General features: G+C 51.5%; 2 protein-coding genes across 2 annotated transcripts; both read left to right on the top strand.

Annotated features, from left to right (window-relative positions):
- Nucleotides 1-8,478: 8,478 nt before the first annotated feature.
- Nucleotides 8,479-10,307, top strand: LOC129076672 (interferon lambda-4-like). Its single transcript, XM_054580822.1, has 6 exons — nucleotides 8,479-8,506; nucleotides 8,774-8,949; nucleotides 9,419-9,490; nucleotides 9,566-9,709; nucleotides 9,924-9,998; nucleotides 10,209-10,307. Exons 1-6 carry the CDS (start codon nucleotides 8,479-8,481, stop codon nucleotides 10,305-10,307), a joined length of 594 nt encoding a protein of 197 aa, XP_054436797.1.
- Nucleotides 10,308-13,253: 2,946 nt separating this feature from the next.
- LOC129076705 (interferon lambda-3-like) lies at nucleotides 13,254-14,752 on the top strand. The gene is made up of 6 exons (XM_054580859.1): nucleotides 13,254-13,263; nucleotides 13,372-13,553; nucleotides 13,861-13,938; nucleotides 14,207-14,350; nucleotides 14,463-14,546; nucleotides 14,634-14,752. The coding sequence occupies exons 1-6, from the start codon at nucleotides 13,254-13,256 to the stop codon at nucleotides 14,730-14,732; spliced, it is 597 nt and encodes a 198-aa protein (XP_054436834.1). The 3' UTR covers nucleotides 14,733-14,752.
- The last annotated feature ends 707 nt before the right edge of the window (nucleotides 14,753-15,459 follow it).

The following is a 15,459-nucleotide window of genomic DNA, read 5'->3' on the forward strand; positions in this document are numbered from 1 at the left end:
TCTCATGGGCATTTCTTTGTAGGTAACTGTCTCCTTTTCTCTTGCTGTTTTTAAGATTCTCTCCTTATCTTTAACCTCGGGCAACTGAATTATGATGTGCCTTGGTGTGTGCTTCCTTGGGTCCAAGCTCTTTGGGACCCTCTGAGCTTCCTGGATCCCCTAGTAGTCTGTTTCCTTGGCCAGACTGGGGAAGTTCTCCTTCATTATTTGTTCAAATAAGTTTTCAATTTCTTGCTCTTCTTCTCCTCCTCCTCCTGGCACCCCTTTGATTCGGATGTTGGAATGTTTTAAAGTTCTCCCAGAGGCTCCTAAGCCTCTCCTCACTTTTTTGAATTCTCGTTTCTTCATTCTGTTCTGGTTGAATGTTTATCCCTTCCTTCTGGTCCCAATCATTGATCTGAGGCCCAGCTTCCCTCCCTTTACTGTTGGTTCCCTGTATATTTTTCTTTATTTCACTCCGTGTAGCCTTCACTTTTTCTCCATTTTGCAACCACACTCAACCAATTCAGAGAGCATCCAGATCACCAGTGTTTTGAAAGTGTGCGTCTGGTAGGTTGGCTATCTGTTCACTGCTTAATTCTATTTTTGGAGTTTTGATCTGTTCTTTCATTTGGGCCATATTCTCTTCATCTCAGCGTGCCTGTTTCGTTGGGAGGGGTCAAGCCTTAGGTATTTGCCAGGGCGGGGCTACCAGGTCGCTGTGTTGTGATGTTGTGTGTGCGTGAGGGGTCCAAGAGGGAACAATGCCACTTGCTCGGCTCTCTGCCAGCTTTCAGTCACATCCGACCCCCCCAACCCCTCTACCCACAAGCAAATTGGGCCCTTTTGTGCAGATTCCCAGGTGGGTGGGGTTGTGTGCATTCTAACACCCCATGGGCCTCTCCAATGAACTCTCCTGTGAGGCGGGGTGTTTTTCCTGCTGCCACAACCCCACAGGATTTTACCTCCAGAGGTTTTGAGGCTTTCTTTTCCTGTACTGGAACCCTGGATTGCACAGTCTGTCTTGCTCGCCAGCTGTTCCTCACGGTTTATCTGCAAGCAAATGCGGGACCGCCCAGTCGGCCGGCCACCACTTTGCCGCGCGTCCTCCGTGCCCCGGCTGCCCGTCTCTGCCCCTCCTACCGGTCTGGATGAATGTCCCTTCTTTAACTCCTTGGTTGTTGGACTTCCATACAGTTCAATTTTCTGGCAGTTCTGGTTATTTTTTGTTCTTAAATTTGTCGTTGTCCTTCTCTTGGTTGTGCAAGGAGGCAAAGTGTATCTACCTATGCCTCCATCTTGGCTGGAGAGAGATGCCTTTTCGATTACAAAAATGCTCCCAGAATTGAACAACAATGAACCTCTGGTGAACTTTCGTGTGTGTATAACTCAAAACTCTAGGAACTGGATCACTCTACTCTACTGGTAGAAATGTAAAATGGGTACAGCCACCCTAAAAAACAGTTTGGCAGTTTCTTATAAAACCAAACATGTAACCGCTGGTCAACCCAGAAATTCCACCCCTGGACATTTATTCCAGAGAAATCAAAACTTATGACTACCTGATAATCTGAATGCAGTGTTCATAGAGGCATTATTAGCAATAGCCCAAAATCCAGAAATGATATTCAGAAAGTAAATAGTTAAACAAACTCAAAGTTAAAGCTCAGAGTTAACAAACTCTGGTGCTTCTGCACCATGAAACAGGAATGAACAATGGGTACACACAACAACCTGGGGTGAATATCCAGGGAATTATACTGAGTGAAAAAACCCATCCCATAAGGTTACTACATACTACACGGCCCTATTTATACAACATTTTTGAAGAGACAAAGTTTTACAAGCAGAGAATAGATTAGTGATTGGAAGGGGTTAGAGACAGGGTGGGTGATGGAGGGACAGAGATCGGTGTGGTCATAAATAGGACAATCCCAAGGTTCCTTGTGCTGATGGAATTGTTCTGTCTTGACTGTGGTGGTAAATACATGAACCTACACATGTGATAAAATTGTGTAGAACTAAACACACACACACACACACACACACACACACACATACACACACACACACTGAATACAAGTAAAGCTGGGGTTATCTGAATAAGATGGATGGATTGCATCCAGGTCAATATCTCCCTTGTGATATTGTACTATAATTGTTTTATTTTTTAAATATATTTTATTGATTTTCCTATTACAACTGTCCCAATTTCGCCCTCGGACCACCTCTGCCCAGCACCCCCATTCCCTCCAGCAATCCCCTCCCTTAGCTCTCGTCCATGGATCATGCATTTAAGTTCTTTGGCTACTCCACTTCCTATACTGTTCTTAGCATACTGCTGTCTATTTTGTACACTATAACTACTGGGGGAAACTGGGTACACAGTGCACAGGAGCTATCTGTATTATTTCTTATAAAGCATACAACACTACTATACCTTACAAAGATTTCAATGAAAAGCCTCAGGAAAAAAAATGATACCTGCAGAAAGCTGAAATAGTTAACCTGGGAAAAAGTGGGCATGGTTAAGGGAATCAACCAGGGCTGGTGATGCACCCAGGGGCTAGCTTCACGGACAGCAGGTGCCATCCTGGGTGAGGTGATGCAGACAGTGTAGCTGTAGATTGAAGAACACAGCCATTGTCAGACCTTAGCCCTGCAGGGAGGAAACCAGGGGAGCTGCGAATAAATCCTCCAGCCTTGCTCTTCTTCAGTCCCCTGCCAGCACCTCCCATTGGCTGGAACCAACCACAAAGCAGAGGGCTGAGGAGCCTCCCAGATGTAGTACCCCAGGGCCCAGTATGGGCCACAGATCAATGTGGAGGGGTCAACAGAGGTTACCAGCACAGTGGCAGAGTGGTGGAGAGCAAGTCCAGTGTTCTACTCAGCCACTGTCTTCAGGTCTAGAGGTCAGACTGACTAACTCTGAGAAAGCTCTCAAAAATTCTACCAGGAGCAATTCTATCAGTTGAGCAACCAAGGTGCTAGAGTATTCCTCATAGCCAATGAGTTTCTTGTTCTAATCACTCAGGTTGAATTTCTTCTCCTTGGGAGAAATGAAAATATTATTGATAAAACGGCACATTCCAATAATCATCCCTTCAATTCCAATGCCCTCGCCACAGACACCTCACTATGCATCAATGGGGGACATATGTTTGCATACCTTTTTATACATCTCGACATACCTGATATAGCTCCCAAGGAAATATGTAATACTTGTGTTGATTAAACTGTTTATTTTGACATAATTGTAGATTCACATGCCATTGTAAGAAATGATACAGAGATTCTATGTGCCTTTTACCCAGTCCCCCTGCCCCATGGTAACGTCTTGCAAAACTCTGTATAGCCCAATATCACACTCTGGATATTGACATTAATACAGTCAAGAAACAGAAAATCCCATCACCACAAAGGTCCCCCATGTTGCCCTTTCAATAGTCACACCGACTCCCATCCTCCCCTCCTTAACCCCTGGCCATCGCTGATGTCATTTCCAGAATGCTCTATAAATGGAGTCATGCAGTAGGTCACCTTTGAGGATGGGCTTTTTTCACTCAGCATAATTCTTTGGAGACTTACCCAGATAGCTGTGTGTATCAAGACTTTGCTCCTATTAATTGCTGATGGCGTGGATATACTACAGTTTGTTTAACTATCACCTGTTAAACAACATCTGGATTGTTTCCCAGTTTTTGACTGTTGCAAATAGAGCTGCTGTAAACATTCACGTGTATGATTCTGTGGGACCATAAGCCTTCATTTCTCTGGGGCAAATATCTAGGAATGCAGTTGCTAAGTCATATGGTATTTGCATGTTCAGTTTTCTAAGAAACTGCCCAACTGTTTTTCCACAGTGGCTGTACCATTTGCACTCTTACCAACAGTGTATGAGTGGTCCAGATTCTCCGCATCCTCACAAGCGCTTGCTATCACTACTTTTTAAAACAATTTTAGCCATCCTGCTGGGTAGGTAATGATATCTCATTGTGGTTTTAATTTGCGTTCCTCTACTGGCTAGTGGTATTGAACACTTCCTCGTGTGCTGTTTACCCTCTGTGCATCCGCTTTGGTGAAATGAAGGCTTTCGCCTTCTTGTCTTTTGTCCATCTTACAATTGGATTAGTTAATTTTTTACTGTTGGGTTTTGAGAGTTTTAAATCTCTTAGAGATACCAGTCCTTTGTTAGCCCAGTTGATCGATTTTTCTTTTTATGGATTGGGCCCTTGTTGGCAAGTCTAAGAACTCTATCTAGCCGCGGATCCAGAAAATGTTCTCGTGATTTTTTCCTAAAAGTTCTATACCTTTATATTTTACGTCTAAGTCCATGATCCATTGGGAGGTGCTTTTTATTTTAGGTGTGAGGTTCGAGTCAAGGTTGATTTTTTGGGCCTGTGGATGTCCAATTGCTCCAGCACCTTTTGTTGAAAAGGCTACTGTTCTCCATTGAATTACTTTTGCGTGTGTGCGTACTTCTAAACACAAGTATGTCACACCAAGTGTATTGTTTAGCAATTTACTTTTTTCACTCTGTAATAGAGCGGGAGGATTTTTCCATTTCCACACATATAGATCCACTTCATCCCAGGTAACTGCTGCTGTAGGTCTAGCTTAAGTTGGGGGTACGTGAACCATCGCCCTCCCCGTATGTTTCAGGAAAGAGTGAACATGCCTGGGAAAATGATGCATTTTCATCCTCATTAACCTGTCACCACAATTTCACATTCCTTCCATTAGGAATGTAAGCAATAACAGCAATCATACCACGATGTTATTAGCAGAACCTGTGACTTTGCCACTAAAAGAAGCCATAGATATTTTCATAGGACATTACAGATGTGGCACATATCTTGAAATATCATTTACTCTCATTACTACCTCCAAAGTACAGTAGTTACTGAACCTGTCACTACATCTTGCTACTTCATGTAGTAATAAAGAGGCATGTATCTTACTTATCACAACGTTGTTTTTATGTTTTGGTAACTGTGTTGCAATATAATCAGCTTTCTATATAGTCCTGTGTATGGAATATTATTCATTTAAAAACATCTCTGAGCCAATAAGTGATTATAGCAAAGTTGCAAGATACAACCCTAATGTACAAAAGTCAACTGCTTTCTCGTGTAAGAGCAATGAACAATTTGAATTTGAAATTAAAAACACCATTTTCATTGGCACCCCCAAGACGAAATACCTAGGTAGAAATCTAACAAAATATAAACAAACTCTATATGAGAAAAACTACAAAAATCTGTGAAAGAATCAAAGGTCGCAAAAATAGAGACATCCCCCCAGACACCAACGTTCTTTGCAAAAAGGGCCAATAATGCCAATCATTCATTCCTCACCTGGGAGTGGTGAGTGATGTTGAGAAAAATGCATAAAATTCACTTGGAAAACTAGAAAGTGACATCCAAGGTAGAGTGGATCATGTTGTAGTTGTCAATGATTATCTTTAATTACAGCTGTCTTCGTTTTCACTATTGGAGACATTTTGACTTTTTCACGATTTTGCTTGAAAACTAATAGGGTCCGGAAAATAGCCTTTCCTGACTGCACAGCTTAGAAAACTGGTGTTTGCCGCTCGTTAGTTGTTTCTCGGGGAAGGGTGCGAAGGTCTAGTAACCATCCCACTCTCGGAGAGTCACAGGATATGAGCAGGTTAGAGGCCTTGAGAAGTTCTGCTGCAGAGAAACTTGCCCCGCATGGTTAAACCAGGCATTTTCCAAGAGTTCTGCTCCAAAAAGCATTTTCCTCCAGCCACTCTAATAAATGTCACAGGACTTGAGGAACCCAGTTTGAGAAAACTGGTTCAGAAGTTAGTAAAAATGAACAATTTTAAAACATTTTATATATTTGTTTTTAGAGAGGGGAAGGGAAGGAGAGGGAGAGAAATATCGTTGTGTGGTTGCCTCTTGCATGCCCCCTCCTGGGGACCTGGCCCACAACCCAGGCATGTGCCCTGACTGGGAATCGAACCGGCAACCCTTTGGTTCAAAGGTCGGCACTCAATCCACTGAGCCACACCAGCCAGGGCTAAAATTAGACAATTTAAGTAAGTAAGTAAATAGCTATTCCATGTATATGGATAGGAAGACTCGATACTGTAAAGATGTCCGTTCTTTTCAGTTTAATCTTGGATTCAATACAACCCAATCAAAGTCCAAACAAGTCATTTTGTGGATATTGACAAACTGAAAGTTTATATAGGTGTTCAAATAACCCAGGATACCTAACACAATATTAAAGGAGAAGACCCAAGTTGGAGGACTGACATTACCTGATATCAAGACTTACTCTATGGCTACAGTAATCGAGACAATGAGGTGCCAAGGAAAGTATAGACAAATCAATGGAGCAGAATGGAGGATTTAGGAATAGAAGCACACAAATAGAGCCACCTGGTGTTTGAGAAAGAAACAAAGGCAATTCAATGGAGGAAAGATAGTTTTCTCAGCAAATGGTATTGCAGCTGGACATTCACCTGCAGAAAAACCATGAGTCTGAATACAGAATTTGCACTTTTCACAACAATTAACTCTAAATGTATCATAGACCCAAATATAAAGTGCAAAACTGTAAAACTTCCAGACTATAGCTTAGGAAAAAATTTAGGGAACCTTGGGCTTGGTGGTGACTTTTACATACATGAACATCATGATCCTTGAAAAAAAAAAAAAAAAAGAGTTGATGAGTTGGACTTTACTCAGATGTCAACCTTCAGCTCTGTGAAACACATTGCTAGGAGAATGGAAAAATCGGTCCCTCCGTCTCCTCCAGCCTTGATAACCACGGCTTTAACAAAATGCCACAAGTAACATCAGTGCTCACCAAGAGGGCATTGGTTACTCAGTGACCCTGTAGAATGGGAGCCTTAGTAGCGATCTGTATGGGGTGCTGTCCATTGCCCCTCCAGGTCCACACTTCCCACTTCGCCACCCTGCTCTGGGCCCCAGGAGGCTCTGCCTTGTTCTCCATTGGGTGCAGTCACACTGGTGGCCTAGCAGTGGGGCCAGGGAGAGGGATCACCACAGCCAGTCTGCTTCCTTGCCCTGTGCACAGGACTGTCCTTCCCAGGTCAGGTAAGTGCTCCCTCCTCGCTCTGCTTCTCTCAAGCCGAGGAATGACAGATTCTCCCCCAGGAAGGACCCAAGGCATTGCACACCCCTTGCACTACCCCTGTCCTTTCCCTTCACTCTCAAATCCCTTTGTATATACTCCTGGTATGAAACCCACCTCAGATTGCCCTAAATTGATTGGGCCATCTGTTTCCTGCTGGGGCCTTAACTGACACAGTATAGTTAAAAATGTGGGGAAACGTAAATGAGAGATAATGGTAAGGCATAAAAAGCAGGCTACCAATCTTCGCACAGCCTGGTTCCACTGGGGAGGGATTGCTCTTAAAAAGGGGGGTGAAGGAGGAGAAGAGAGTATTAGCTACTAACTGTTAAAAAGGATTAACCCCAAGAAGTGGGACTGAAAAATCCCTTTGGTTCTCCATCTGGTATGTTTTTGCACGGACTAAATCATTAAAATGAACATGTTACTATGTTACAAATATATATGGTAACATATAGTAACAAATATAGTTACAAATATATATTATAACAAATATATGTATTCAACACGTTGGTAAAATTGTTCCAGATGTGGCATGAAGGGAGAGAGGTGGGTGAAGTTATAGGTGGGTTTTTGTCTTCTTCATGCATTTCTGTATTTTTCAACTTTAGTCATGAACCTGCATCATTAAGTTTATCATAGAAAGAAACAGTAGATCTCATTTTAAAACTAAAATGAGAGACCGATTGAGACTGACTAACAGAGAGAGACGCGGAGGCCATGGCCTGGATATTAGCTAGAAGAGGGATGAGAGAGGTGGGGTTAGACAACGGCGGGGACAGAAAGACAAACGACGCAATTCAAAAGTGGCAGCATATACAGAGGGAAGAGAGAAGAAGGGAATGAAATGAAGACAGAGATGGAGATAATTGAACCAGATAATGAGGGGGGAAATGCAGCAAAGAACAAGCTTTGCAGCTGGGCAGCATGTAGGTTCATATCCTCCCTCTGACACTAAGTGGGACTTTGGGAGCTTTCTTCCATTTGCCCATGCGTCAGTTTCGCCAGCCATAAACAGGAATACTCACAGCACATCCCTGGAAGTGCCCTTCTTTGCGAACTATGAGCTGAATGTATCTAGGAGCAGTACCCACTCCTCAGCAGCCCTAAGAAGGGCTTGTCACTATATTAGACAAAGGAAAACACCAAGGGGGTGATGAAAACACTGGATACAGGGAGGGTCAAAACGAGAAACGGTGACAGAGAGCTGGGGCAGAGCCACGGCTGGCACCGTGGGGCAGGCGGGCAAAGTCCTCCCGCCGAGGCCAGCATCCCACTGGGCCAGCGGCCAGCGCTGATGTTCCGAAAACTTAACCCGACCGGGGAAGCCCAGGCGCTCACCATTTCTCGGCCGGGCACATAAAAGCCGCCATGGAGGGGGCAGGCACCGCTGGCGAAGGTGGACACCAGTGTGGACACCTCGCAGGGGACAGTACAAGGCAGACCCCGCTCAGGCACGAGGCACGGCAGGCGCACGGCAGGTGCAGGTGAGGCGGGAGGGGCGGCGGCTCAGGGTGGCAGGGGTCTCGGGGCCCGCCGCGTCTCTCCCGTGCGGGTGCTGAGCGCCAGCGATCTGAGGTCGGTCCCTCTGCCCGTCTCACCAGAGGCAGGGGCTGGACTCGGGGCGTTCCCCCTCGGCCTCCCTGACGTCCCTCGCTTTTTGCAGGAGCAGAGATGAGGCCAAGCGGCGCCGCCGCGGCGTCCTTGGGGCTGTGGGTCTTGGTGACGGCGAGCGTGGCGGCGGACCCCGGCGCGGCTGAGCCCCGGCGCTGCCACCTCTCGCACTACCGCTGGCTGGAGCCCAGGGCTCTGGCGGCGGTCAAGGCGCTGAGGGACCACTACGTGAGTGATGCCCAGACCCCCATCCTGGGAGACGCTGGGCCTGCCGGGGCCGGGGATGCGGGTCCCTGCCCCGAGAGACCCGAGCATCCTGCCGGCCGGCAGGTGCATCTCAGATCCGAAGGTCCGGAATCCTGACCACGAGACCGTGCCGGCTGCGGGCACCTCAAGCTCAGGGGGTGCCTTCATGCCAGTCTCAAAAGGGCGCCCCCTCGGCTGCTTCGCATCACCTCGGAGTGTAGCGCTTCGCCGCGGGGCGGGGGGCGTGCATTTCAGGCCGTGCTCACGCCCTCCGAGAGCTCCGCGGCTCGGCGCACGGTACGCAAGACCGCGTCTGCCAGTCCCGGTCCACGTCCAGGAATCCCCGACGGCCCAGCGCTTGTTGCGGGGGCGGGGGGGAGGTGGAGGGGCGGCGCGGGGGGCCTGGCGAAGACGCCCACCTGACCCCTCCCTCGTCTCCCCCCGCCCCCAGGAGGAAGAGACCCTGAGCTGGAGGCCACGCAACTGCCCCTTCCGCCCAAGGAGGGATCCCGCGCGGCCCTTGGTGAGGTGTACGGGTTGCAGGGCGGGTGGCGGGGCCGGGGCCGCGGCCGTCTCTCACTCCACCGCGTCCCTGCAGTCCTGCGCCAGACTCCGCCGGGTGGCCCGGGACCTCTCGGACGCCCAGGCCGTGTTGAGCAGCCTGCCCAGCCCCGAGCTGTTTCCCGGCGTCGCCCGGACCCTGGACCTGCTGGCGGCCGCGCGGAGGGACGTGGTGGCCTGCGTGAGTGTCCCCGCGCCCGGCCCCGCCGCTAGGACGCCGGTTTCGCGACTCGTTCCCCTGAGCCCCAAACCCGTCCGGGCACGAGTCACGTCCTCTGGGCGTCCCCAGATTTGCCCTTGGTCTGGGTCTGGGAGGCTCGCAGGTGGAGTCGGTAGGAGACTCGGTCCTTCGACTCCTTCGTTTACATCCGGCCCCCCACGCCCCCCTCCTTCAGCTCGAGCTGGTGCGGCCGAGTTCCTCGAGGAAGTCCCTCCGGCCCCCCAGGAGGCGCCCCAAAGCACGGAGAGCTGTGCGTGGAGACAGCAGCTAAGCTGGTGGCGTCGGGGGCGGGGGCGGCGGCCGGGGCGGGGCGGGGTGGAGGGGCGGCGCGGGCCGAGCAGGGTCCGTGTGTGGAGGGGCTCTGTCCCCAGCCGAGGGATGGTTTGAGAACGGATGGAGGAGAGCTTTTCAGGAGGAAATTCCTGCCTCAGTCCCGCTTCGCCTCCTTCCCGGGTGCCAGGACTCGCCTCGATGCCACGAAGCCAGCGTCATCTTCAACCTTCTCCGCCTGCTCACGTGGGACCTGAGGCTGGTGGCGCACTCGGGACCTTGTCTCTGACCCCGGGACGCCTCCAGGGGGACCCGCGGCTCTGCAGGCGGATGGCTGCGAGCTCCGCTGTGCTGCCCTTTCCTGGAGGCCGGCCTCCCGCCGGGGGCCGCTGCAGCGCAGGGGACTCCTCCGCCGTCGCCCAGACCCAGACCGCCATCACTTGGGCTGGGTGGACGAGGAGGGGCGGGTGCTTTTCCAAGGACCAGAACGTGTCTCGCCTGGAAGCCAGGACGTTTCGATCAGAAGCCTTCCCCTAAGATCTTCCAGGGGTCGCGTCTGTCACCAAGAGACTTGAGTCCGCGATGCCTATGGGTCTCCGGCGCCCGGAGCCGCGGGCCAGTTTCTACTGCTCTGCCTACCGGAAGCCCAGAGCCCCGTCTCCCATGACGGGTCCCGCGCCCGGATCTGAGCCTTCGGTGTCCGCTTTGAGATTCTATGAATCTGTGACTCGGATCTCCCCACTGGGGAGGCCTCATCCAATAAGGGACTTGGCGGTGAAAGGGCCCGAAGTCCTTAGGTTACTGCTGCATCTCGGATTCTGTTACCCACGTGACTTGTGTATTTGTGCAATCCCCATGCAATTTGCTATTCCGTCTTGCGGTAGCAATTTACTGCTATTATTAAATATTCTTGTATTTTCATTGGTTGTTCCCCTGTGATCATTCTGAGGGGCACTCTTCAGTCAAAACTGCTGAGCCAGGGAAATCAGGTGACATGAGTTTCAATTCTGACCCTGCCACTCAACTGCGCTCTCACGGGGCCAACTACTTCTCTCTGAGCCTCAGTTTCCTCCTCCATACAAGGCGTTCTTATCCCTTTCTTGCAAATGAGGGGCGTACATTGAAACAGCGTTTCTCAAGCTTCCAGCTGAGGCCACGGGGTGGTCTTAATAAACGGTCTCTGCCAAATAAGCAGGCGCGGAAATGCACAGGCAATTGCACTTGTTCTGTGCCCAAGCCTGCGGGCTGGCGATCTTTGCTGCTAACTGCAGGCCTCTTTGCCAAGGTCACACAGCTGTGAGGGTCAGGGCCCGGTTGGCACCGCAGGCCCTTTGGCTCCATAGCCTGTGCCCTTAATCACCTCAGTGACCTTCGCTCTACGAAAAACAAAGTAGGAAGTCTAGGGGTTTTGAGACCCTTTGTCGTCTTTCAGAGTTTTGTTGATGCAATGTCTCCTCCCCTGGGTGAAGGCCCCTGCAATGGACGCAAGCTGACCAATGCACTGGAAGGTGACCTGGGCTCCCCCCTATTCTCGTCTTTGAACACTTCTGTGTATCAGGCTCCATTTTTCCAACTAAGGATTCTGTCCACTCTCTCCCTGTAATTTTGAATAACGGAAAAAGGGTTTGGGGTGCGAGCCGGTTGCCAAAGAGCACTGGGCACCTCTGTGCTACAATTTCCCTTTCATGGTGTTCAGGAGCTCTAGCTGCACAGTAACTGGAGAGTGTCGTGGTTACTGTCGGGGTGTCAGGAAAAAAGACTTAGTTAAAATCCCGCCCTCACCACTTGTTTCTTTTGGGACCTCGGGCAGGTCTCCTGACATCTCTGATTCCCTGCGTTTTACTCAGTATTTACTTGGTTTTATGTATTTTTAAGATCGTTTCAAGATACTTTATATCTAGAACAGGCCACAGCACTAAGCCTCTGTCCCTTCTGCCACCGTTACTCCATATACAGAAAGTGTAGGGAATGTTCAGTATATCCTTGGTGTTACTGTGGGTTCAATACTGCAGGTGGCAAAGCCTTTGTGAAGGGGAAATAGAAAGCACTCGACAGAACGGGGCATCCCTGGTTCCCTTTTGCCTGAACAGCTCGCCCCTCAGATCTTCACGAGCCCCCTCCCTCACGTCTTTCAGTCTCTGTTCGAGTGGGGTCTTTCAGCGCCTCGTTCAGTGCAACACCCTCTTACACTCTGCGCTCACCCACCTGGAGTTCTGTCATTTTCCGTCCCCCGAGGTGATGCACGCCGTGGGCTCAACCCCTCCCCGCTACTCTCTGTCACTCCTCTCTGGTAAAAGGTCCTCGAAGGATTGATTTATAGGCTCTTTATCCAATGCCCTATATCGGGCACCTTGAGCCGTGCCCGGCACAAAGTGGGGGCTGAAGAGTACTTGGTGCGTGAATGAAGGCCTTTGTCACAAACTGAGCCGGCTCCCAAAAGCCCGTGGCCACGCCCCAACTCACTAGCAGAGCCTCCCACTCCTGGGCCCCTCGGTGCCTGGACAGTTAAAGATGTTAGTGAGGTTCCCCTCCTCCCCGTTCTTTGCCTCCCAGTAGGGGGTGTGGAAGGGAGGGAAGAGCTGGTCTCCCCTCTGAAACTGGGGCGGCTCCCCCTTTCTGACTCCCTTACACCCCCGAGCAGCCTTCTCCCTTTCTCTTCTCCCTTGTCTGGAGTAACCTCTCTCTCGAAAGTGCCAGGTTCTTCCTGGCCACACCCTGGAGGCGCCTTTCCCCTCCTCTCCCAGTATCGCGGTAGCCTTCAGAAAGGCAAGTCTTTGTGTCCCCTCCCTGTCAGGACGCTGTGACCCGTCTTTGCGGGGCTGGGGCCGCCGCTGTGAGACTCATCTTAGGAACTCACCACCTTCCTGTAGGTGAACCCGAACCTGTGTCAGTTTCTCTTTCGCTCCTGCTACTCACCTGGCTCAAGGCCCCGCCCTGCGCGGGCTTCCCCAGCCTGGGGCCTCCCCTAGTGGCAGGTGCGTTTTCACTTTTCCTACATCAGCTGGGGTTGCCCGTGTGTCCAGGCTAAAAGCTGTACCATGGATGGAGCTCAGGCAGGCGCTCCACCGCAGCAGAGCTGGAAGTTCAGAGGCACAGACAGAGCAGCGGGCTGAGGCCCAGAAGAGGAGGCTGAGGTCACCGACACACAGCAAGGCTGAGGGAGAGACCCTGGCGACAGCCTCTCAGCGGACATTTGCATCCCCCTTCAGACAGAGACCAGAGGCCAGAGACGAGGATGAAGCTGGGTGAGCCCCCACATCAGTGCCCACGCCCCCCGCCCCCCCCAGCCCCCCCCCCCCCCCGCAGCCCCTGACGCTGTCGGGGCCCTCTCGGTCTCTCCTTCCGGAACACAGACTCGGCTGTGGGTTGCATGCTGGTGCTGATGCTGATGACCACGGCGCTGACCAGGACGGGAGCGGCTCCTGCCCCCACGCCCCTCAGTGCCCTCCCGGGTGCGAGGGGCTGCGCCATGGCCCCGTTCACGTCGCTGTCCCCACAAGACATGAAGGCCTTCAGGAGGGCCAAGGACGCGTTGGTGAGCCTCCCCACTGCCCCACCTGCTGTGGGCTCACCGCCGCCCTGCCTCTGTGGGCTACCACGCTCCATTTGGCTCGGGGCGGGCCGGTGCCGCCCCTTCCCTGGGCGAGCCTCCACTTTTGCAGAGTGGGCAGACTCCTGCTCTTGCTGCGCTGGGCTGACTCGTGTTCTTCCGCGGTGGAGATGCCTCCACCATCCTTCTGGAAGTTAACCGCCCTCCGTCCCGTCGTCAGTCTGCCTGTCCCACGGCAGGGGTCTAACCTCAGCCCTGCAGCCGTGGGCTGACCTGTGTCTTTGCTCTCCAGGAGGAGTCGCTCTTGCTGAAGAACCGCAGCTGCCGCTCCCGCCCATTCCCCAGGACCCGGGACCTGAGGCAGCTGCAGGTGAGTTGGGAGAGTCAGGCCGAGCCCCGCCCTCCCCAGAGGGCTCTGCTCCTCTGGCTCCTTGGGTCTTCACCTCTTCCTCCCACGTGTCCCCATCTCCTTGCCCTCCTGCCCAGCCGTCCCCCCCCCAACCTCTTCTTCTCACATACCCACATTGGCTTTCTCACCTCCCCTGCCCTGACCTTTTACCTGTACTGTTGCTTCCTCCGTCCTCCTCACCTGTTCCTCCCTCACGTGCAGCCCGCACCTGTCTGTCTCCCGTCCTCAGGTGTGGGAGCGCCCCGTGGCCTTGGAGGCTGAGCTGGCCCTGACCCTGAAGGCCCTGGGGCCCATGGCTAACTCGACGCTGGGGGACATCCTGGACCAGCCCCTTCACACGCTGCGCCACATCCACGCCAAGCTTCAGGCCTGCGTGAGTGCTCTGGGCTCCCAGGCCGTGTCTGCGGGCGCGGACCCCCTGTGTGTCCCCCTCTGCCCCCTCTGTCCCAGGCCCTGCCTCACACACCGCCCTCCTCTGCCCGCAGGCCCCAGCTCAGGCCCCAGCAGGCCCCCGGCCCCGGGGCCTCCTCCGCCACTGGCTGCGCCGCCTCCAGGAGGCTCCGGAGAAGGTGAGTGACCAGGGAGTGACCAGCGTCTGGGGTCAGCTGGGAGCCCGCATGGCGGGCAGCCACCGACCTGTCCCGCCTTCCCCCCAGGAGTCCGCTGGCTGCCTCGAAGCCTCTGTCACATTCAACCTCTTCCGCCTCCTCACCCGTGACCTGCGATGTGTCTCCAGGGGAGACCTGTGTGTCTGAGCCCGACGCCCACCCGCAACCTGCCCGATCATTAGATTTTATTTATGCACGTGCCCCTTTTTTTGGATATATTGCCAGCCACCCTCTATTTATGTATTTATCTGTGTGAATTGTCAAACTCACGGCCAATAAATTGTTTATTTTTTTACTTTTTCTAAAAACTGTGCAAATAAACTTTGAGGAAACGATGGTGCTTGTGCTATGGGATGTGTGTGTTTTGTGTGGATTTGATTTTCTAGGATTGGTTTGGAAGAGATCTGATTGCTGCATCCACGTTGGTGCTGACCCCGTGGACCATCTACCATCCTTAGTTACCCAAAATGCCTCTTTTGACACTCTTTAATGTGTGATTCTTTGATTTCCCTCCTGGCAAAAGTTCTTTGTTACAGTTCCATGCCACCTTACCATTGGGACATATTCTGCTTAAATTGTTTTTGTGGACGAGTTGAGAGGGCAAACTAAAAGGGACTAGAAAATTTCCAGAAGGATTGTGTACATTGTATAGGGTCTGTGCAAGTCAAAGAGAGTTCATGTAAGTTGAAGAATGTGGGGAACCGCCCTGCCTGGTATGAGGGACTGTGGTCCTGTGTGAGCAAGGCTTACCTGAAAAACCATGAATGGCTGAACCAATGGAGGCATAGGCCGCCCACCGGGGAAATCAGGATTGAAGAAAAATAATACATTATTTCCTTTGAAGCCTGTCCTGCTAAGAGTAATGTCTTCTAGG

This window comes from Pteronotus mesoamericanus, unplaced genomic scaffold (assembly GCF_021234165.1).
Source record: "Pteronotus mesoamericanus isolate MK-2021 breed Mesoamerican mustached bat unplaced genomic scaffold, CSHL_Meso_final contig_639, whole genome shotgun sequence".
Classification (NCBI taxonomy): Eukaryota; Metazoa; Chordata; class Mammalia; order Chiroptera; family Mormoopidae; genus Pteronotus; species Pteronotus mesoamericanus.